Raw genomic sequence first — 25,266 nt, 5'->3', positions numbered from 1 at the left:
TTTATAAACATGACCTTAAACTAACCTGGTAAACAGGAGCTGATCGTGGGTAAATTGTGTGCCGAAAAGTCGGGAACCAGTGAATCATAGACCCCGTGTTAATCTTGTTTAATAGGCTGGGTTTGTCAACAGAGGGCGCTGTTTCTATTTAGCGGGAAAGTTTCAGGTTGCATTATCGCGGACACTGTCAATCGTCGTACTATAAGTATACTGCCCGTGCCCGGTGTGGCGGTTTCAACTTTCCGCTGTGTTCAGTTTTCCGAATGACCAAATACGGTAGCATTACGTCATGCGATGCCTGCGCACAGCAAGCGAAAGTAGTCCATTTTTAGTGCCGTATTGAGTTATCCATTACCCTCCGGTAGCTGTCATGGCGGCGTCCACGAGTCGAGTACAACTAGCGGCAAACACGTGGATCGTATGAGTTGTTTTTTATGCAAGCAGAGTGTGACCTGCCTAAAGTTGTACCAATGAATACATGTAAAGATTATGTGACTACACAGAAAAGAATCGTAATATAAACAATTTGGGGGTCACTGCTGAGAGAACTACAGTACTCGCCAGGGTACTCGCGGCGGTATCTGACAGGTCACCCGGAAAACTGAACACGCCGGAAAGCTAAAACCGTTCGAACAGCGTTTTGATATGTCCGACTACGTCACCCGGAAAACTGAACATGGCGGAAGACTGAAACCGCCACACCGGGACACAACAACAACCGTCCACTTCCCATGGATGTGCGGCTGCTGGTGCGTGCAGGGGTGAATTCATGGGCTTAATCACAATGTTCTCAAACAAAATTAATATTTAAAAGCCTCACACTTTCTTTAAAATAAAATCAAAAATTCAAAATACTATGCTGACATCTAAACTTCTTTTCTCAGTTCGGTTATGAAAATACCTGAGTGAGTAAACCAGATCTTGGATATGAAAGGCACGAGAGATTTAGACTTGATTCAAGGCCCGTTCTCGTGGGAGAGGTCCCCTAAGCATATCGCGCCAACTAGCAAACAATCCGTGAAGCAGTGCGCGCAGTTTTCTGGCGATGGCACGGGATTGGGACTTGAGTCCAGTCTACGAGAAACTAGAAAGGGGGACTTTTGTCAGTGCCTGCCCGAGGCTCTAGGTTGAACGCCAATAACCTCTAGAGTACAAGTTTTCACAAGTCACTAAAACAAAGCCATGGCTTTCAATCATTGTCACGAAAGTGGGGGTGGTGCATGCACTCTTCTGTTTACTAGCGCAATAAATTGAGGACATGGATTTTAAATGGTGCCATGCCCACATAAACCTTTATCATGGTATGTTCCTTGTATCGAATAACAATAATGAATGCTAGTAATCGTTTTGGGGTCTGCTTCATTCAACTGGGTCGAGTTGACCCGAGGGAAGTGGTTTTACAAAAAAATTGATTTTTACTTGGATGCTGCGTCATGCTGACACAGATTCCGAAATATCCTGACCCTCAGATCCGACGGCGGGACACAAGCGTCTAACTCGAAAGTTAGAGTGGACACAATTATTTACACCCAGCTTAAAAATGTTGCCAACAAATCGTTTCACAATAATCAGAACAATAATGGGAACGACCGAATCCCTCCATATGGCAAACTGTGTACAAACTTCTTCTGAAAGCGCCCTCTTTTGAATCATCCTCCTCACACCTGGGGGACCGAATCTCCGATTGACAGAATTCCCTGATGGGACGCGGCGTTATTCACATCAGTATTATTAGGCGTGTGAAGTCATGGAGATCGATGTCAATTAATATATAACTAAACCGTCAAGTCAAGTCCCCCACGTCTCCCGTTCACACACAAGGACACAAATGAAAACAATTAACTGTGAACTAAACCATTATTATTGTAATGTCTTCAAGTTTTTGACTGACTTAAAAATCCATTCTTCTTTACCGTCACTTCTTAATTTAGCATAATTGATTTTCGAAGACCAATTTTTTTGTATACGATCCATGTCGGCTTCGCCTTTAAATTTGCAAGTTAAAGGCAGTGGACACTATTGGTAATTACTCAAAATAATTATCAGCCTAAAACCTCATTTTGGTAACGAGTAATGGGGAGCTGTTGATAGTATAAAACATTGTGAGAAACGGCTCCCTCTGAAGTGACAGAGTTTTCGAGAAAGAAGTAATTTTTCCACGAATTTGATTTCGAGACCTCAAGTTTAGAATTTGAGGTCTCAAAATCAAGCATCTGAAAGCACACAACATCGTGTGACATGGGTGTTTTTTTCTTTCATAGTTATCTTGCAACTCTGACGACCAATTGAGCTAAAATTTTCACAGGTTTGTTAATTTATGCAATATGTTGAGAGCAGGTGAGAAGACTGGGCCCAATTTCATGGCTCTGCTTACCGTAAGCACAGAATCGGCGCTTGCGGAAGCACGGAATTCTGTGCTTACGGCAAGCGTATTTCACGGGTTATCGGCGAATTTTGGCTTCTGCGCGTGCGTACTTCACGTTCCTAGGCATTCTACGCTTACAAGGCTAGCGCAGAAATTCGGCGCTTGCACGTAAGTGGGAAATCACGATCGTAAGCGCAGAATTCGGCAGTAGTCAAAGCCATGAAATTGGGCCCTGGTCTTTGACAATTACCAATAGTGTCCACTGTCTTTATGGATAAAAATAATAACATGAGCCCACACCCAGTCTTGCGATGGTGCCCCAGTGTTCGCAAACTTACGGGGCCACGCACGATAACAACAGAGAACAGCAGCTGACCCCCACAAGGTCTTCCTTGCTCCTGTGGTATAGGCCTACTACCCCACAGGGTTTTTTTTCTTCAGAAAATGGGACTACAGAACAATGGAAGTACCACCAGGGCCCAATTTCATGGCTCTGCTTACCGCCGAATTCCCCGCTTACGTGCAAGCGCCGAATTTCTGTGCTAGCCTTGCAAGCCTAGAATGCCTAGTAACGGGGAGTACGCACGCGCAGAAGCCCAAATTCGCCGCTAACCCGTGAAATACGCTTGCCGTAAGCACATAATTCCATGCTTCCGTAAGCGCCGATTTTGTGCTTACGGTAAGCAGAGCCATGAAATTGGGCCCCGATCAGTAAGGATAGTTGCGCTTGCCCTTTTTTCTTAATTAATATTAACAACGGGGTCGGCAAGAATCACAAACACAATAATTGGATGATGTCAGGTACTTTGGATTATACAGTATTTTTTAATTTCCTTTCTCCATTGGTTGGTGAAGACAGGTAATCAAAGAAATGTGAGCAAATTATTTGACGGCCGGTGAAATAAAAAAATGCCAATTAAGATACAGAGATCAGCAGGAAGAAATTACGATAACATTGGTCTGAGAAGGAAAAGTGACGATTAAATTAATTACAGTGAATAATTGATTGCTTGAAGACGGGAGCCCCCTTGAATGAAGGACATCCGATGTGGCGGCTGTGGCTCATGGCTGTGGCTATCGCTTAGAGTGTTATTAAGTGCAGCACATCACATGTGATGATCCATCCAGCCACAAACAAGCTTTAGCTCTGGCAGGGCAGTTAAAAGCCCCTGCTGCTCATCGCTGCGCCTGCTGAATGAGCCACACAGGCGGCCGTGAGCAACGAAGTCGCTCGATTTAGGCAGAGCGGCGAACTGATATAGCGCCCTCTATAGCAAAATGCCCTTCCACTCTGCGGTATCCCGCCCTCTGCGTTGGGCCGCACACTCTACGACATGACGTCAGGCTGCGGAATATCTTCACTATATATGGGAATGGAATTGGGAGGCAGGCCCCGTCGCTCTGATCAGTGTCTGATACAGTAGCTGGAACAGCTGTGTATCTCTCCAACTGGGCTGTCCAAATATGGCCGATGGTAATGAGGATGAGAGGCTTTTCTATGTCTTGGACTTCCTCCCCCAGTTCTCCAATGAGCATCCTAAGCTGCCTCCAGCTCGCTCGTGATCAACCCCGGCATCATTTTACGGAAACCGTTCCTAGGAGCCTGCAGTCAATATTAAATCTTCCACAAACTTGTTTTCTTCAATAAAATAGATTATCATAAATACATTCATAATATCAAAAAGTATGCAACTAAAAATGGTTACTGCCGGCCGTGTTACACTGGTCCCAGACACAGGTAACACAAGTATGTAGCCACTAGGCTACACCCTGTCAGTCGTGGCTTAATCGCAGACAGCTGAAAATATCAAATTCTCTTGGTTTTTATCACAGGTGTCAATGTGTATGAGGGATTCACTCGCAACATCTGGTAAAATGGTAAAAACATCACACCTGAACTTACCACTTATTATAGAAATCTAAATATAACTCCAGGCCCGTCGTCATCTGAGGGAATACCCTCTCATGGGGATAGTTCTACTTATAGAGGGCAAGCAATCGAACGCGAGCTGGCCCAGAATACCTCTCTTGAAAAACAGGACCACACCAAGAGCCGGGGCCCGGTCGGCATCAAAAATAGGTCCTCAGTCCGAGCCGCCTTGATTCAATCAGTCGTCTCTTTTGATGTTGAGGTTTGATGCTGTTTTTGGTTACTGCTGCAGTGACGTCATTTATTTTGCATCTGCATCGAGTTTAATCATTTCCTGGCGGGAACAATAACGGCTGTAGCGAATTTTTTTAAATATTATTTTTCATGCTTTTCAATTTAGTAAGGAGGAAACATTTAAAATTGATTAAATCAATCGATCAATCGATCAATATTGATCAAATAATCGACCAACTAATCAATATCGTCCATCCAATCACCAGATCAACAAACCAATAAATAATTTGTGTTATTACATTTATTTAAAAGTCCATTTTCTTAATGATTAAAATCAATCAATAAATCAATCAACCGATTGAATGACTATGAATTTATCGATCGCTATTCGATAAATAAGTCCTTAAATCATCTAACTAATTCTCTTATTTTTCTTTATGTACTTAATCAATGATTAAAATCAATCAATAAATCAATCAACCGATTGACTGACTTTGAATGTATCGATCGCTATTCGATAAATAAGTCACTAAATCAACTATGTTTCTCTTATTTGTCTTTATTTACTTTATTTACTTTAATCGATTGCGTATACTTAATCAGTATATGCAATCCGAGAGGGTATGCAGTCTCCCAGTGCACATACTCGTGTGTATTATTGTTCTTTGCGCATAAACTTTTGTTGACGTAAGGGGGCATGCCAAACCCCAATCTAAATGTCCGTACACAGCAGACGGCGAGAAACGCACAGTCGTGGTTGACTTTCTATCAGTGGCCAGGCAGATCTGATCGTGATCTGTTGTTGCCAGCTCTTTTACTGAGTAGACACCGTGAGACTTGGACGTCTAGTTTGTGGATACAATTTCATAATCTTTGCCAGCCTTCGGGGAGGAACGGCCGTCACTGGAAACGCTCAAAATAAAAGGCCTACGTCATCCGTTGTCCAGGCAACTAGAACCCCACGTGCCGAGGAAATTTTTGAGTGATTGGGACGAAGTGGCGCGTTGCATCATGGGTAGGTGAAGAGTAGCAAAGATGGCGGACACCGAAGATGATACTGCCGTCGGTTCTCGGCCGAAATCGGCGTTAATGAGGCGACATGAACAATTGCAACGCTGGAAAGGCTCAGAACTCGATAAGGAAAAAAATTACATTGATCCTAAGAGAATAAAAGTGAAATTTCATCAAGGATGTGTGTTTCTAGCGGCTTGTGCCAGCGGCGACACGAGCGATGTGAAGAAAATGTTAGCGAAGGGAGCTGACATAAATTATGCAAATGTCGACGGGTTGACCGCTCTCCACCAAGTAAGTAAATGCACTTAACTTAGCGTAATACTATGTGAGACCTTGGTAGACTACCTGAAGGGTCTCCCCCAGGTATGCATTAGCGGTCTGATCGGAATTTGCAGTGATATGGTCCATGATTGCTCCGTATGACAGTTATGGAAAGTAGATATTGCTTGACCTCTGTCTCATTTGAATATTCAAAATGGCCGCCTGTCAGTTCGTGTACATTTGTTTGTGCATGGTTGGTGTATTTTGAAAATCTGGTCCTGGTTGGTACACTATTGAAGGGCAAGGGGTAGTGTTTTGACATGAAGGGTTTCGTAAATCTAGTAAGCTGTATTCCTTGCATGTTTTTTTTTAATTAATTGAAATCAAAACTTAAAATAAAGTGAAGTCTGTTGTGATTTTTGGATGATTGATTGAATTTGATTGATTGTTTATTTCTTGAGGGGTTGGGCTTTTATTTAGTTTTAGTTTTTAAAATTTTTTTGTTTAATAACCTTTCTACCTCCGTGGTTTTCCTCAACATTAAATTGGTTTGAATAAATAAGATATGTGGTGGTTCGTCCCGCTATCATTTCTAGGAACCTCTGTCCTTTCTCTATGGACTATGGAGACTATGCTCAGTCATAGGTCATTGTGTAAATCTGTTATACTTGTAAGTTGTATTCAAAACTTTTTGCCTGTCAATAATGTCATGACCTTGCCAAAAGAAAGCTTGATGTGTTCTGTGTATTCTCACCAAAAAGTGTAAAGAACAACAAATTGTTACCGTCATTCAGAATCCTCAACAAATCGGCATTGCTTTTTGAAAACATGGCTGGTTATTGTAGACCGGCATTGCATGCAGCATACCGACCATTGGTTACCAAAGTTGCATGTTGGAGAGACCAAACTGGTGTGCTACATGTAACGCTGGTTCGCAATAACCTACGGTTTATTATGTGTGTTTTGGTTGATAAGTGGGAGCAACTTTTCTGAGCTACGCAGTACTGGTAAAAACAAATCGTTGCATTTTAATACGTTATTCAATTAGTAACTCATGTAAATGTCAAAGATGTCGCTATACGATCTGCCATCTTTTATAGTGATTTGTCAAATTTACCCAGTGCTGGCAATATCCAGGGAGGGATGTTAATTGTTGGTGTCTGACAGGGGTTAATTCATTGTTGTCCAGGGTCGGAGTTCATAGGTTAGCCTTTCAAACCACCATCTTGTTTTTAATCCATCAAGGTCAAGAAATAAAATTCAGGAAGTGGAATTAGTTTGGTCCCTTTTACTTCAAATGTGTATAACCATCAGCAGTGATGATTTGTGTATACAATGTACTCTTGGCCTCGAAATAACCCATGGCACCCACAGCAATTGCCACGGTGCCCTGTGCCTTTGCTGTGGTGCCCTTTGCAAAGTTCCAATACAAACTTACATTTTCCCATAGAGTTATATATAAGAACTAGAGGGCGCACTGGCCTATATACGCGCCCCGGCATGCGCGCAGGTGGCCATTTTCTAAGTTGACAAAACAGCCATCTCACAGCGTGTGTTTGTGCTGCCATTTTGTAAGTTGAACAAACAGCATCGCGTGAGCGTTCAATAAAAAAAATCTCAAACGTGTGTTTCATATTCAACGAGCGTACAGAATGGCGCGCTTGTCATCTTGCGGTCCCGTCGTGTTTGTGCAAGCAGCGTCACCAGTGCGCCCTCTAGTTCTTATATATAACTCTACGGTACAAACTTACCAGGGCTCGAATTTGGGGAAAAAATCCACAAGACCGCAGGGCTTGTTGCTCAGAATTTTTACTGGACCGGAAGATTTTTTACAAGACCAAAATTTTATTTGGAAAAAAAAGTTAACACGATAGAACAGCAGGCCTTTTTCATCCCTTAGGAGGCTTTTTTTTTGCTGTGAAACCCAATCAATAAAGTTCCATATACCTACTTCACGTCATTCTCCCGCCTCAAAAAAAAATTTCTGATTTGACAGGCAAATCACCAACAAAACACTGCAACGTGCAGCATTCATAAAAAGATCGTCATAAAAAGATTGACCAAAAATTTGACAGCAGTAGTCAGAAGCTCATCACTGTTGGTAGCCATACTTAGCAAGACGTTTGGCAACAAGACCTTACTTTTAATCCATGCAACACAGGGATGTGTGGTATTGCAACCAGACCTTCTTAATGCAAATTCAACACTCCTTTGTAAGGTATCAGACTTTACACATGGTCAGTGGTAAACAAACATCGCTGTACTAAGGTGTGCCGCCGCGCCGGGTACCAACACACCACTCCCTCGTCCCCGCTCGCTCACTCCCCGGGGGTATAAACATAAATGGTTTGAGACTAGATGTACAAGGTGTGGGCATGAGTAAACTGAATGGAAAACTTGTATGCAGCCTGATGCACGTGAAAAAAGGACGGATTGACGTTCCGCAGGCGTGCTCAGAACACTGATTTGACGACAAGTAAACAAAAACTTTTATTTTAAATGAGATTGAAATACATTTTTTAATGAAAGATATTATATGCTTCATATAATTATTTGTAATATTAACTATAATTATTAGTATGCATAAAAAAAAACCACAAGACCGCCGGACTTGTTCGGCTTAAAGTTTACTGGACCGAAGCTAAAATCACTGGCCTCGGGCCTGCGGTCCAGCGTGAAATTCGAGCCCTGCTTACATTTTCCTCAGACATAGAGGTGCCCCTTTACCAGAGGGAAATTGCTGTGCCCCTCTTAGGCCTTATACTCATAAAAGCAAGCTACGGTAACCAGCCTCGCTACCATGGGCTGCGCTGTATCTATCCTCGTCATTAACCCATGACAAGAAAGCACTGACAAACAATGCTGTTTGCCTCCAAAAAGGTGACTACTTTGAGACTAACACCTCTCAAGTGCTTTTGGGACAATTATTGGTTCTAAGTATGACTTTGTGCGTGTCAAAATGCAAGTATTTTGGCGCAATCTCATTTGAATAAACTATGATTTAAACGGTCATCCTAAACTGCATCGTTGTTAATCATGTTACAGAATCAAAGAAAATGAGAGGGGCCTCGTTACTCTATGACTTGATATCTTTTACATGTAAATGTGAGCTAGCACGCTTGAGCAAGCGCTTCGAGTGATTTGATTGTGCCATAGACCCTATATTTGCACTTTTAAATTGAGTGTTATGGGTGAGCAAGCACAAGCAAAAATGGCAACAGTAAGATCTATCATCCATGGGAACGAGGTTGAGATTGTTGCAACATGGTACACTAAAAAAAGTTATTTCAAGATTTTCTGTAGTTTAGAATTCATTTTTCAGAAACTCCCTCTGGTTAATGACCCAATTCGCCTGACTTCATCACAAAATCAAACTTGAATTCCAAAATATATGGCAGACCATGGGTCTAAGGTGCAGAGTTTACACTGATGCCCTTACCAATCCTTCTGAGAAAGAAAGAAATTGTTCTCATGTTCTTCAACAAATTTGTTCTTATAGAAAATAATGATGGCTTGGAGACACAGGTAGATGTACATGTAGGTGTGACAAAGAATTATTTCGCTCGTATAGCACTGAACAAAACACTGTACAAAGTTTTGTGTTCTTGCCGCCAGAAAGTTTTCTCTTTTTGGGGGCATTTACAAACAAAGTTGCATGTCTGACTCTAGTCGTTGTAGTTGATCAGAACTCGGCAGATTACTGATTTTTCTTTGTTTTTCTCAGCTGTACCATTGAAAATTGTAAAGTAAAGTCTCTAGTGCTGTGCATAAAACTTTTCTCGTTGTTGTCGTTGTTGTTGTTTTGGGGGTTTTCTGTCTTTTTTTAAAACAAAATGCAGAGCTGAAATGCTTTCATCCAGCAAATTTGTGCAGAATATTTAGAGTGCACCATGTTTTGTGCGAACTGAATACACATGCTAAGTAAATAATTGTTGGTGTATTTGAGTAGTAACGGATGCATTTTGTGTAGCATTTTGCTGTGCTGGAATTTGGACACTGAGCTCTTGACTAAACTCTAAGTATCCAGGATTCTTCACACCCTCAACTGAAACGAAAGCCTGGACCGATGCGTTAAAATGTAAAGGGACCAGCTGGTCAGTTATACTGAGGGAATCAAGAAGATTACTTGACGCTTATGAGCTTGGGTACTGTGTTACTTTGGGTTATTTATTAACATGTGTAAAGCTGATTCAGTTTTACTGTATGGAATGACTTAGGCTAACATTTGAAGATGTCAGTACGATCCTCATTAGTAGGATTTGAAACGTCGAATTGAAACCAACGGTTCTTTTCAGAACCACCCCAACTCATTAGAGATAGTCATTACATGGTGTTACCGCAAACCTTTCCAGATCCTCATTAGATTTTAGATGCTTCAACATTTGTTTTTTGAAGTGTGGCTTTTGGTCAAGCAGTCAATTTACTAAATTTTTCTTATGGGTAGTACTTCAGTACTCCATGAAATTGAAAGATATTTGTATTTATCAGTTTAAAATAAAAATGCAGTGAGGTGTTATTATTCCAAAATACAAGACTGCTGGACTTGTACAATTGTTTGGTCGTAAGTTTACTTGCCCAATGCTAATATCACTGGCCTTGGGCAATTTGAGCCCTCAAATGGTGATGCTACATTTTGTCTGGCATTTTCCTTTTCTATTTCAGCGTTGCCCTAAACTTTTATAGTGACGTGCCAGCTAGACCAGTAAAATAAGATGGGGCACAGAAGATAATTTCAAGGCGGCGGCAATATTTCACTTTTCATACACTGTACGATGTATCTAGCCACCCTTTTAAATGATACCCCTTTCTGTTAACTCCATTGTGGGGTGTGATTTCTATATTTTCAGTCGCATCCGTTTTTTTAAAACAATAAATAGTAAAAAGTGCTAGTGGAATCAAATTGTAATGAAATATGTGTCTGTTTGTAGACGACTGAGTGTTTAGTTTAAAATGTTTAAATGAGGGAAATCCGTAATCTCAATAACTTGGCCCAGATTAGCATGACTGAAATGCGAGAACAAAAGTATGGGGATTTGTGTTAGTTGGGTCAATATCATGTTTCACTGATTCAATTTCTGTCACACATATTCATGGTACTGTACGACCATTTTGTTTTGCTCCCATACAAAACAGTGTTCCCAAAGCGAGGCTTTATTGGAAACTAGTCTGGTGCCCCTTTTAAAAATTATTTAGAACCAGTAGTCATGCAAACGGGAACTTGACTATTTTGAAGATGGACCCTGGATAGTTATGTATGAAGATGAACCCTCCCTCCTGCGTTATGTGCACGAAACCGCCTGACCTGTCTGGTATGTCAACTATGAATAACGTACAGGGACAGCATTTTGTCACCCAAGGAAGATCTCTACAAGATAGACAAGTCAGATTTCTTGACTGACAAACATTGCAGGATGTTATATAAACATTTATAACTTTCAAATAAATCAAGGTTCTTGCTGAACTAAAAGTCTCACTGACTACTAACAGATGGGGGAGGGGGGGGGGGCGGGGGGCCAAGTGCTATTTTTCTTCCTGTGTGTCTCAGGTTCCTTTATTTTGTGGGAGGGTTTTGGATTGTTTGGGTTAGATTTGTAAGTAAACTGATAACATTTCAATTGGGTGATCTCAGAAACCATTTCACAAGTTGTTGAATGTGTTATAGTTTTAGAAATTTGTTTTCATAAATATTTTGTTAAATCTTTGGATTTTAAAGTAAAAAGAGGTAGGCCTAAATCTTTAGAAAGATGACTCTTTATGACTCTTTATGTAGAATTTTAGTTAATAGTTGCAGCTCGTTTAGGATGAAATAGAAAAGAAATTGCTCATAATTTTCAGAATACAATTATGCGATTAAACAATGATGTGTTTATCCTTGCCAATCAACTGTACAATACATTGAACTTTTAAGCAATATTTCTCCTAGACGAGATGTTCTTAATTTATTTCTTATTTCTGACACATGAATAAAATTAATAGATGCTTCTTAAATCCCATCTTGAGTCCTCTCCGCATTACACAGCCACATGACAACAATGGGACTTAATGACAGTAAGGTGTTACCATCTGGGGGTCAGGTCGGGAGGGTTCATTGACCTCTGTATTGTTAAGTGTAGAGTATGGCCAAATTGAAACAGGGATGACTAGCATGCTGTAATTGAACGATCGACTGCTGGATCGGAGACTGTTTTAAATGATGATTGGTATGGTATTGAGAAACTTTGGGGCTGTTCCCTGGATTGGAAGATTGGCAGCCATGTGTGGATCATTCTTATATTCTGCTCTACAATATGTTTTTCATACAACCAATCTGTAATACATGTAAATGTGAGAATATTCTGTAGTCACGTTTTATTCTGTAGTCGTTTTTCATTCTGTATTCATGTGGGCGATAAAGTCATGTGTCTAAATTAAAACACCTTCCACACCAGTGACAGTTTGGGATAATTAGTGAGAATTTGTGTGGATGCTGTACAAATGTACATGCATGCACATTGTACTGTTGCTTACTTGAAAACACGGTGATGTAATAGACGAGTGAATTTGTTGTGTTACTGAAAGAAGGGCAGACATGTAGGTGTTTTAAAGGTGTAGGGCCACTGATTTTCCGCGATCGCGGAAAACGGACGGAATTAGCGGAATCTGCCCTTTGAAACGGAAAACGGGATTTCAGAAAATTTGATATTTTTTTTTTTTTTTTTTTCTTGACGCCAAAACTATTGAAATTGCATTCTTTATTAAGATTCTTTTTGTTAAACTAAAAAAGCATCAGAAATCAGACCATTAAAAAGTACGAGATCGTAACCGTGGATCATTCTGTTCTACTTCACACCATCCTCCATGTTTACACACATGATGTACTGCTGTTCGATGAAACAAAAACATGTAGTCGGGGTAAAAAGGTTGCACTGTGACTGCAGTATCAATGCACATGATGTGATAGACTTGATTCCAAGTCTAAAACTGCAGTTGATTCTCTGCATCAGCCACATCGTAGGCTAATGACAGGAGTGTATCCACAAGAGGGCGCTGTTTCAGCATTATCAAAGACTTGGGAACAAGTCTATGGACGTGACTGTTCTCCATCCACAAACAAAATGTCAGCCATTTTGTTGTCGCTTTGGCGACAGAATGTTGACAGTTTACGGTTTTATTTTAGACCTTTCCGAGATGAAAAAACATTGTATGTGTTCTTATAGATCATAGGTAAGCTAGTTTGTGTATTATTGTTGGTAAAAAGAGAGGGAGAAAATGCAATTTGGGTGAACACAAAATGTTAAAAACGTGCCGTGTAAACATGGATGATGGTGTGAAGTAGAACAGAATGATCCACGGTTACGATCTCGTACTTTTTAATGGTCTGATTTCTGATGCTTTTTTAGTTTAACAAAAAGAATCTTAATAAAGAATGCAATTTCAATAGTTTTGGCGTCAAGAAAAAAAAAAAATAATAAAAAATCAAATGTTTCTGAAGTCCCGTTTTCCGTTTCAAAGGGCAGATTCCGCGAATTCCGTCCGTTTTCCGCGATCGCGAAAAATCAGTGGCCCTAACAGTGAGAGTGAGAGCTGTGCATAGCTCAGTGCTCTATGGTAAGCTGCTGCAGGATTCTATTTTAACAATCGGATAACACCCTTCGTTTTGTGCGTCTATTCACCCTGAGTATAATGTGGCTTCTTGCGATCCTATTCAGCATTCTGAATAAAACGGTTTACGAGGATGAATACACCTAAATATTTATTGTGGAAATATTCTTCAAAAAAATTTTTTTTAAAGTTTTTTGGAGGCTATTTTATTTCGTTTTTCCTTGAACTGGAAAACAACACAACACAGCACCATTAGCAGGAGTCCTGCTTACGTGTAACTTCAATCCTTTTCAGACCTACTCGGTAAATCTAACCCCAGGAAATTTCTGGGGAAGGTGAACCAATCAATGTTCATTTCAGTTTGGATCAGGGTTTGCGCTCAACTGAATCGCGATAAACCTTATTAAAAAATCTTAAAGTCTGTGAGAAACTTTTGAAGGGGGCACCAATGCCAAGACCACGGGCAACGGAGGCCTCCATGGGCTCAGTGAAATGCCAGACCTGTTACTAGTTAGTCAATTCTTTGAATGAAATACCAGTTGGGATGCTTTTTGGTGTATTGGGGGGAAAATATGAACATTTAATCTTCTCAAAAGAGGTGTATTTTACTAAGGAAAAACTGCCTTGCCTATGTATTACTCTCTGGAGTGGCCTAAGGATGCTGGTAAAACACGCACCAAGGAATCCCAAAGATATGCCAGCCTCCAGCCATAATGTACTGCATTCATGCACTCCACACAAACAGACAAATAAAAACCCAAGGTTACACAGAAGCTCATAAAATATTCATGTCATTTTGCTCAAGGTGAGGGGATCATAACAGTGATTTAACAAGTAGAGACTACATTGTATTCAGGACCAAAACATGTGCATTACTGATGTCATGGTAGACTGTGTATGAGCGTACTGCATTAGGCGCAGAGGCAGTGGTGAACCAATTTCAATAAAATGATGCACAGGGTATGTGGTTCAAATAAAAACAGCTCAGATTGTAATAAATAACACTATCTAATTACATTTCTTTAGACACCATTTTAAAAATGTGGACACAATGTTTTATCTGTCATTTAGGCCTATACCAGTAAATTGTAAGTAAACAATTTGGACACAATGTTTTATCTGTCATTTAGGCCTATACCAGTAAATTGTAAGTGAACAATTTGGACACAATGTTTTATCTGTCATTTAGGCCTATACCAGTAAATTGTAAGTGAACAATTTGGACACTAAGTTTTTGTAAATTTACATTGTACGATATGACCAATATTCCTGTGCTTTTGTTGTTGTACAAATGGAAATAAAACAAACAGACAAACGATCATCAATGCACTGCAAAAAAACCTGACAGTTTAGATTGTGTATAAACTATCCACTATATGGGTACGATCATAGGGAACCACCAAAATCTTACAACCCATATGCCTGTAACATGTACACCATGGCGCATTCACAAAATAGTTGGCAGTTTTTGTTTACTTTTTTGGGGGGTAAGAATAACAGCAGGCCTGACACTTCACGGAGGCAACGAAGGCGATTGCCTCCGTTGCCCCTTGCCATTGCCTTGGTGCCCTTGAAATGCTCCAGTAGAAATTTACAATTTCCTCATAGGGTGCCCTTTGCCAAAGAGAAAATGCCTTGGTGCCCTTGCCCTTTCAGAAACGAAGCATACGGGCCTGTAACAGGTCCTTCTGAAAATGGTGTGCAAGCAACTGAATTATTTGATAGTAGGGCCTACACATGTTAAGTTACAGACCACACTCTATTACAGTGTGGACATGTTCAGTGTATTGATGTTGTCCAGTGCAGACTCCACTTCAGTACAGTTTATTTTTTTGTGGTAAGAATAAGGTCCTTTTGAAAATTGTGAGCAAGCAGCTGAAACATTGGGTAGTAAATTGCAGACCACACTCTAACTAAATACAGTGAACATGTTCTGTGTACTGATGATGTCTAGTACAGACACCAACACCACTTCAGTAGGGACTCTCTGATGCTAATCTATTATAATACCATACAGGCATGACAGGGGTTGGCGATATGGCAATCTGTGTGTGTGTGTGTTGGTTCGGTGGTATTCATTCAGAACTTGCATGTAAATTCTACTTTATCCCCTGCTCAAGGTTCCAACAATAGCAGCGCATACCATGGATTGAAAGTGAAGAATAGTGATTGAATATCATTGTAGATTGCAGCTCTGTGTCTGAAGTATTCAATTGTTGTGCTTGTAGTACATGATGGCCCATGTTGTACGCATGATGTACATTGCATTGGGTTACGATATATACAGTTAACATTGGGGTGAGGTTTGCGGTAACACCTTGTACATGAAATGCGTCTTGATGAATTGTTACACCTCGGTTCTCTTTGCAGAACGGCCACAACTTATAGAAAGATATTTCATGTTCATGGTGTTTTTATACCCACCGCGCTGCAAATTCTCAAATTATGTTACTTACTGTAATTTTGGATTACATGCTATGGTTTATGATGACGGTCAGGCCGTCAAAACGCTTCATGACCTATATTCCACCAGGCTGCTTGCATATATAATTTTGAAAATGTTGGTACATGTTTTATGTAAACTGCACACAGTTTATTTAGAGTAGAATAACATCATAACAATGTCAGTGAAAACACTGAAATGTGGATTGAAAAATCAAGATTTATCCCTTAAAAAAATGGGTTGTTTGGGGGTTGAACAAAGAATTTACTAGAGTGGGATTCGAACCAACGACCTCCGGATTAGCGTGCCGGTGCTTATACGTAGTCCAAAATTACAGTCAGTAAAATAATTTGAGAATTTGCAACACGGTGAGTATAAAAACACCATGAACATGAAATATCTTTCTATAAGTTGTGGCCGTTCTGAGAACCAGAGGTCGTTGGTTTGAATCCCACTCTAGTCAATTCTGTGTTCAACCCCCAAAATTATTTTAAAATTTACCCAGTCAGTTTCCCCTGTGGTTTACATTGATATAAAAAAATGCGTGCAACAAAAAGTACCATCTGAAACAGCATAAATGCGTGAACCACATTGGTGAAAGTCAGGGTGGAAACCACCAAGCTACGTTATTGTTAGCTAAATTGCAGTTACTTACAATGTTGCTTTTTAAGTTTATTAAAAAAAAAGACTTGATAGTATAGTTTGTCTGGAAATTGAAGGAGAGAAGAAAATAATGGCTGTCAGTTGAAATGCACTGAATAAACTTGGACTCTGGCAATAGTCCACTTTGTGCACCATGAACTTCAAACCTGGATGTAGACACTATGCACTGTGTTTGATGTTCGGGGAGAATTTTGTCCATGGTATAATTCATTTAATTATATTGTCTGCTGTCATATTTCATGTCTATGTGGGGGTTTGTTTTTATGTTTAATGACCCCTTTACACATTGAACTCTGAGTGACCTTTACAGCCCTGATACTTCGGCTTTTAAGGGGCACGGCAGTTTTGCCTTGACTTTTTGTAAAAATTTAGGACACCAAGGCAATTTTCAAAAATTTGGAAGGGCATCACGGCAATCATAAAAAGTTGCGAAGGGCACGACGGCAGTTTGAAAAAAAACCTCCGAGTTGCCTGTAAAAAATAGTTCTTCCAAAATTTTCCATTTTCTAATCTAACTGTTACCCAATGAAAAAAGAAAGCATTCATCTAATTCAACAAAATAAAGAACAACTACTTACAATACACAATAAATAATTTTTGTTCATACGTAATCCTACTATTGGTCATGCACGTTGTGTAGTTTTTCGTAGAGACGCTAAACTTCCCACGTAACTGCTCCATTTTGACACGATGTTGACAGAATAAATGCATGCGGTGCGCGACGCCTATGCTGTACATGATGGTACATCACATGTACCAAGCATGGGGAAAACCACTATCCCAGCATGCAAAGACACGTCAAGTCTTTTTCTCAAGGCGTTTAGCGTTGGTTCGCGTAATTTTACCACTAGAGGGCGTTTAATCTCACGCTATCGCTCTGTTCCGAAACGCCCTCTAGCGTTCGATGTTTCAAGTATTTTTTTTGTCGCACGCAAAGAACAAAGACTAACGGACCTGAAATCTGCTGTTGTGCCTTACGTGCGTGAAATTGGGGTATATTTCGTTGCGTGAAATTTACACAGACATCGGGACTTTTGGGCTTATTTTCGAACTTTGACAACGTTGAATATAATTTGTTTTCGGGAGGAAGGGCACGGCGGCAATGATGAGAAAAGGGCACGGCAATCATTGCCGTGAAAAATTGTTTTTTTGAAGGGCATTGCGGCAATCGGTAGGGGCAACGACGGCAATTGCCGTCGTTGCCGTCGTGAAGTATCAGGGCTGCCTTTAGAGTGACCGCCCGACTTAAATAATGTCTCTGGGTGAACATTGGTGGATCCACATTGGTTGCTTAACATAAATGGGAGAATTGCCTTAGCGTAGCAGCCTTAGACTGCATTACTTTCAAAAATAATGTATTTGTTTTTTAATGACGCAATAATTAAACAAAACTCTGAAACTCTACTGCAATCTTGTATAGTCACAGGGTTTGCCCAAAACTTTTTCAGTGACTATCCAGCTTGATGCATCTGACCAGAATACACATAGCTTGTCATTCCACTAATCTATTAGCTTTTTCACCAGTCCTTGCTGTAGAATGGACTTTTTTGCTAGTCCTTTTGTTTTAAATACTATTTTAATACAATATTGTCTGCTTATTAAGCAGCATTATTTATAAAATTGGTTTCTGAAAACCCTTTTCACATTTCTCCATCCAAGATGGGATAATCCATCAAACTCGGGGCAAAGCCCATGAAGTGTTTTGAGGCAATTACTCTTGGGTTTTGAAGAAACCACCTCACTGATGTACAGTAACTAATAAGCTTGTCAATTTGTTTCTTTTTACCTAGGCTGTCATTGATGAGAAGTTGGAAATGGTGGAATTCCTGGTTGAAAACGGGGCCGACATCGAGGCACAAGACAATGAAGGCTGGACTGCTCTCCACGCTGCCGCTTCTTGTGGATTCATGGATATTGCACAGTAAGTATTTATTTTTTTTAAATCCTCGGATAAGAAAACATCTTGACCAGGAGTAGTCCAGGGAAGTACAACAGTTTAAAAACTGTCGTCAAAAGATGTGTCTTCCACAAGCCCCTAGTCATAAAGTATGAGCATCTTATAAGAGGCGGCCATTTTGAGACGGGATGCGGTTTATTTAATAATGTTCACACTATGGTCAGGGCCCAATTTCATGCTAAGCACAATAAATATGCTTATCAGAATAAGGTTTCCAGCCAAAACAGGAATTATCTGTGGCTGGTATCCTGCTTATTTCTGCTAAGCAGAAATTGTTTCAGCAATATTTTCTGCTTTTAAGCAGTTCTATGAAATTGTTCCCAGGTCAGTTGCGAGAAAAGCTTGAAAAGTCATATTGTACACTAGGAGAAATTAACAAGATGGATATTACAGACAATGAGCTGTGTGAATTCAAAAAGCTCATGACTTCTAGTAGTGTAGGAAAGTTTTATTCGGTGACCTAGCCAGGGTCAAAGGCAAAACCACTCGTTTAATCACAGCCATGTTTACATGGATGTTGGCCGTCTCCCTATCTTTGTCAACCTGTAACTGTCATACATGTATAACCAAGGATCACACCTAAGTTCATGGTAAAATATTCTTTAAATCTGTTTTTAGAAAGAAACTATCGATGCAAGTGCCGCAATGGTCCAATACAGAAAGGGATTGTTGTTCATGGAACTATTACAAGACAAAGTTTTTATTTAGGGCTTTCATGCCTGAAGGGTGTCCTAAAACTCTTTACATTATTACCCCTGGTCACTGGGCCGTAAATCATTCCTTAAACCATCTCAGCTCCCTGGGGAGTATACAGCCTTGTGCAACAATTGTGCTACTCGGCTAAATCAATCACAAGAACCATCTCTGCCCTCACAGGTACCCATTTACCCCTGGGTGGAGAGAAGCTTGTTGGTTAAGTGCCTTGCTCAAGGACACATGTGTCTCGACCGGGATTCGAACCCACACTCTGAAGATCAAACACCAGAGCTTGAATCTGGCGCTCTTAACCGCTCGGCTACGACACCCCCACAATGACCCTGTTTCTCTCTGCCTTCCAAAGCAGATGACATAAACAGCGCCAATGGTTCCCTAGTTCAATGAAAGCTGACTAATAGTGAAGCAACTTGGAATTCAAGTCTGTTTAGTGTTGGTTGGTGTTTGTTATCAATAGAAGTCTGCCCAGTTGGATTACCAATTGACTTTTGGATCCTAGAATGCTGTGGTCTGCGGTAGTGTTTATGGATAACTAACCAAGTTCAAAGTATACACAAAAAGAACTAAATGGACAAATGAAGAGGGTATGACTGGGTTACGTGTACAATACTCCATTATAAAACTAGCGCACCACTACTAAAAGACCATCCAAAGTTTCAAAAAGAAATTCCAGGTCATACACGGTGTACTACTTTTGAGGACACCCACCCACCCCCCCCCCCCCAAAAAAAAAAGTAGTACTTGAGCAATCACTGTACATGTATTTCTAATTCTGATTGTGAAGTATAAACTAAAGGACTCTCAGAAAAGCAAACTTATAAACTAATCCGTAGCCCAGAATCCAATGGGGAGAAGACGTTTATGTTGTAGATGTGGGAGGAAAATCCACAGAGAACTATTCCTGTGAAAACCCAAGTAATCAGGTAGGGACTGAAAACCCAATCCACTTACACGTAGTACCAACCGGTAAGGTAAACCACCCAGCGGGATTCGAACTGGGGTCCCATCGTTGGTGGAAGGCGAGGAAAGATCGCCACGCCAACCTAGCTGCCCCTCAAACATATCAAACACCTCTCTGGTAGTAAGTCGCTCATTTTAAAACCAACAGTGTATGTTTAGATATCTGAGGTCAGTCTGTACATTTTATATTGTCTTGCCCTTTTGACAATCTCTTAAGTGTCTTAAAACCCGTCTCAGTAGGAAACCTCATCAAGGATGAGATTCCAGACCCAGTAGGGGGTTCCCCTCAAAACCAAACCCTGGCTGGAGCTTCCCTTAAGAGCTTGCTTCTCTATTAATTGACTGCGCAGTTAACCTGCATTTGAAATCAAGCCTTTCAATCTATCATTTAGACAGTGTGCCGTTCCCTTGTAGTGCAGTAACCCTTCATCCATCTCAAATTCCTAAACTGTCTGACCGAAAACACAATCTGAAGCTTCTATACGTACGTACCATGGCTGTACATGACATAAATGCACTCATGCAGGCAGCTACTTTGGTGTTCAGTTGCAATGGTATGGATCATGGAACTTCTTGTCCTATAACATACATTTGTGATAAACGTTCAGTTCTGACAAGAATTTGTACGATTCTAAAAAAGTTACAGTGTACTACACGTATGCAACTATGGTACAGTTTCCAGTTCTTACATTGTATGTCTGCCATGCAATGTTATCAAATCTTAACTAATATAGCCTTTGCAAATGTAAATTATATTGTGTCACAACAAGTAAGGATCAGAAACATGTACATCAAGGGAAATTTTAAAAACTCCTATAATCTCCATTAGGCCTGGAATTTCATCTATGATAAGGCAATTTTGAAAAGGGCACTTTCGTTGGAAAATCTTAAAGTCTATGGGGAACTTTTGAAGGGGGGCCAAGACCAGGGCAAAAAAGGCCGTGGCTTCCGTAAAATTCCAGGCCTGCTCAACAAAAGTGAAAATGTCTTAAACAAAAACAAAAACTGAAGAAAATACAAATTTTGAGTATCTTGTATGTGTTTAGCTGTATGGATGTTCAACCACAAACAGGTGAATGTACTGTAATTGAAGTGCTGTTTTTCTATTCAAGCAATACCCCTAAACTTTGAACTTGTGGTTTTTATCTGTGCTGGGGGAGAGGAGCCTAGCCCTGGATGGTATTTTATCTTTTAAGTACAATATAATACCATTTGTAAGGTTCCCTGTATGCATTAATAACAAACTAAGCGCATCTAGATGAAGGGCTCTGACTGTTCTGGTTCTCCGCTGTCTCAGACCATAGAGCAAGCAACTGCTCTAGGGTCTGACTTGATGGATTCAATAGCGGCTCTGACTGAATCACTGAGAAGGCCTATTCCATAAAGCTATCACTGTTGCTAATGGGGCATAGCCGTAGCCAGAGCCGCTTGATCTAAAAATGCATTTGGATTTCTTTAAAAGGTAGTTTTCCCCAGCTAATTTTACCTGGGGACCAGCCAAAACTATCTCCAAGTGATCTGGCTGGCCAGTTCAGTGTTGAAAAGAATCCTGAAGTGAAGGGCAAAACCTGTGCTGCACTTCAATCAATGCAAGTTTTCTGAGCCATCCGAAACTCTGATTATATGACTGAGAGCCCAGGCTAGCTGAACTGAACTTTGACCCTAACCTTTCTAGAGGTCAACTATTTTGAAAACACTGAGGTGAAAATGATGATAGTGATCTTCAAACATAAAAAGAAATAGCGAAATTTTCCAAGAGTGAAAACACACAAACAGAGTAGTGTAGTATTTACAGTTGTGGTACTTGTGTACAAAGCTGGTTAATTATTCCCATAGCCTGTACCCGTCATTATTTGTTCAGCTCTGCATGGTAACTGCATTACACATGTTACCATACAAGCTGATCATATGAATGTGCAACTCTAGCATGGATGTCTTTACCATAGAGTTCTCATGGACTAGGTCAGTTATATATTATCGCATTCACATTTTTCATGATGAACTTCTGACATTATGTACATCAGGCACCATCTACATCCATGTAGGTTGACTCTTTGGATGACATCCTAGTGCTAAGAGCTGTATACATTGTGAGCCATGACTCATTGGTTGGGCTGGATGGAATGCTTGACATGCCTTGGATGCCAGTTACCTAATGCCTGACACATACTGGCCACAAGGGGGCACCCTTCCCTCCTGTGTTATTACACTGATAGCGGGTCTGGCTTGCAACATCAATGTTGTGATTTGCACATGGTTTTGGGTAAACCGCACTGACCACAATTATGTAACGACAAATCTGATTATTTTTGTGAAATGTGGAAGTGTTGTAAGTGTCACAAGAAGGGTCAGCACAAAAAAACACATGGATCTGTTTCAAGACACTGGACACTATTGGTAATTGTCAAAGACCAGTCTTCTCACTTGTGTATCTCAAAATATGCATAAAATAACAAACCTGTGAAAATTTGAGCTCAATTGGTCGTTGAAGTTGCGAGATAATAATGGAAAGAAAAAAACACCCTTGTCACACGAAGTTGTGTGCTTTCAGATGCTTGATTTCGAGACCTCCAATCTAATTCTGAGGTCTCGAAATCAAATTCAGGGAAAATTACTTCTTTCTCGAAAACTACATTACTTCAGAGCCGAGCCGTTTCTCACAATGTTTTATACTATCAGCCTCTCCCCATTACTCGTTTCCAAGTAAGGTTTTATGCTAATAATTATTTTGAGTAATTACCAATAGTGTCCACTGCCTTTAAAGTTACTTTATATTTAGTTCTCTATGCTGAAAAAACAGACAAGAATTTTTGTGTGACAAAAAGTATTTTTTCAATATACAGAATCTTTGGCAATGTGTAAAAAGAAAGAAAAACCCCAATGACACGATTTAGAAGCACTGCACGAACACCCTCAAATCTGCCTTTACTTGTGTCCCCGCCCCTTGCTCATTGAGCAAGTGCATTTGGCAACACACAAGACGCGCAATGCAGCTATCCAAATGTCGGCAAGCTTGTCAACATTTTGTAATGGGATTTTAGCATGTCAGCTATTTTCAGACTTTTAATTGCTTCTGTGACCAGTCTATAGTTTTAATGACACGATTTAATGGATTGGGCTGTTAGATGATTTATTGTATCTGCTTAGATTAAAACTGAATACACATGAACTGGTACATGTATACAAAAAAGCAATCATACAATTCCCTTTAAAAAATTAAAAAGGGACACAGAAGTTAGGACCAATTTTGAGGCTCTGTTTTCTTTGGAATTTGTCACCATGTTCTGCTGACTGAGTTAGCCCACAAATTCTGTGCTTGTGTTACGCAAAAAATGCTTAGAGTACTACAATTGTAGTAATGTCACAAAGCACACACATGGTGTTACCGCAAACCAAATGTATACACAAATTCTTTGCTATACATTTGTGAAATATGCTTATATAAAGCGTAGATTTTTCTGATATCATTAAGCATAAATTTGTGCGCAAGCCTTGTGGCAAGAAGAGCCATGAGAGTTGGCCCTGTCATTCACACCATAGTAGAGGTGTATGCATGTATAGATTAAGCATAGTTGTACAAATACTGGTATCTTTTATAATCAGCATGGACACGATTTGGGAGTTAAGATCCACTGTTAGGCCAAGTAAAAAAATACCAGTTGATCGTCCGGGTATTTCAAAAAAGAGGAGGATGAGGGCCTATTTATTTTTTATTTTTTATTTATTTTCAAGGTGGCTGCCAAGCATTTTAATTCAAATTGGCCACCATTCTTCAGTTTAAAGTCACCACTTACTTAATGGAATTACAAGTTCTTTAAAGATAAGTAAGTTAAATGAGAAATACACTAGACAATTTGTCTTTTTTTTAAAAGAATGTAAAATAAAAAATATTAAAAAAAAAAGGATGCGGCCTCCAAAAAGGATGTAGGAGGGACGATTAACTGGTATTATTTTTTACTTGGCCTTATTAATCACAGACAAGACCATGGTATTAGAAAGAGATACACAGATCTATAGTAATAATTTCCCTGTGTACATGTACACCCCACTTTCTTGACATGTATTTTTTGCTGTACAAACATGATGGGAGAAATTGTTCATTTGGTGGATAATACAAGAACAGTGTGTCCTGAAAATAAGTTATCTTGAAGTTATGCCCTTTTATAAATAGTAGGTCACAGGTCTGGAACTTCATCTTTAATAGGGTTTGGCCATTTTCTTGTTGCTATGGGCAATTCAATTTGAAAATCTTTAAGTCTCTGAGAAAGATTTAGAAGGAGCACCAAGGCCAAGATCAGGGGCAACACTGACAACAGAGCAGAGAGATCATGTCCTCCTAGGCCTGAGGTCATGTAGGGAATCCAAAAAAACAAAATGGATGTCTGTCAAAATCTCTCTGGGACTGACACTGGAAGGGATAATGTTAGAAGTCTTGGCTGGAATTCTGACTGACTTGAGTTGAAGTGTCTGCTGAGAGCATGAAGCCCTAAACACCATATGCTGTCTGGTTTATGCTGCAGCTCAATATCGCTTAATTGATAGACCCCAGTAATGTGTGTTGGATTACTATGGAGCTGGTTGACTTAGATAGGTCATAGGAATTAGAATGGAGTTCTAAAGGTGCATTTATCTGAAACATTATCATAAAATTAATGTTTACTGAAGTTTGTTTATTTTCACCTTGAACTGCTGAGAATGGTTATTGCATCATCCATTTTTGGAAAGTTTTCAAGAAACACAAATCCATGGTAGAAAAGATCTGTGACAAAGAAGGTATAGGTGCACAAACTTTGAAAGGTGTTTCAGGCTGCATATGTTTGTTATTATTACTGGGTGGTTGTTCAATTTAAAATGAAGATTTGTGATCAATGTATTTTTCGGTTTGGTGGTGGGGGGGGGGGGGGGGGATAATGAAACGATGCATGCAATATACTGTCAAAACATTTGGGATGTTTTACAGTTGGTTTCAGCAAGGTGTTTGACCTGGGATGAGTGTGGGTCGACTTCCAATCAAAGACAAATTATGATCATATGTTGGGTTGTGTTTAATTTTAATGAAGACAAAGGAGATAAGCCTTTGTTAAACTGTGTAGAAGTTTGTTTTCTCATTTTACTTCTCGGCTTGAACATTTAAAACAAATTTGGGCCCAGTTAACATTTTCAGCTACAAGTCCTGCAGTCTTGTGAATTTTCCCCACAAATTT

General features: G+C 40.0%; 1 protein-coding gene across 9 annotated transcripts in view; it reads left to right on the top strand.

Annotated features, from left to right (window-relative positions):
* The first annotated feature begins 5,405 nt into the window (after positions 1–5,405).
* Positions 5,406–25,266, top strand: part of LOC117291423 (protein phosphatase 1 regulatory subunit 12A-like) — an 82,242-nt gene continuing 62,381 nt past the window's right edge. For all 9 annotated transcript variants that reach the window (XM_033773079.1, XM_033773078.1, XM_033773083.1 and 6 more), the window contains exons 1-2: positions 5,406–5,774; positions 18,222–18,352. In XM_033773079.1, the coding sequence (XP_033628970.1) occupies positions 5,505–5,774; positions 18,222–18,352 (401 nt within the window). In that variant the 5' untranslated portion in view covers positions 5,406–5,504. The remainder of the gene's footprint in view (positions 5,775–18,221; positions 18,353–25,266) is intronic.

This window comes from Asterias rubens, chromosome 6 (genome assembly GCF_902459465.1).
Source record: "Asterias rubens chromosome 6, eAstRub1.3, whole genome shotgun sequence".
In the NCBI taxonomy this organism is placed as follows: Eukaryota; Metazoa; Echinodermata; class Asteroidea; order Forcipulatida; family Asteriidae; genus Asterias; species Asterias rubens.
The sequence above is the reverse complement of the archived record's forward strand: the minus strand, read 5'-3'. Positions and strand labels throughout refer to the sequence as shown.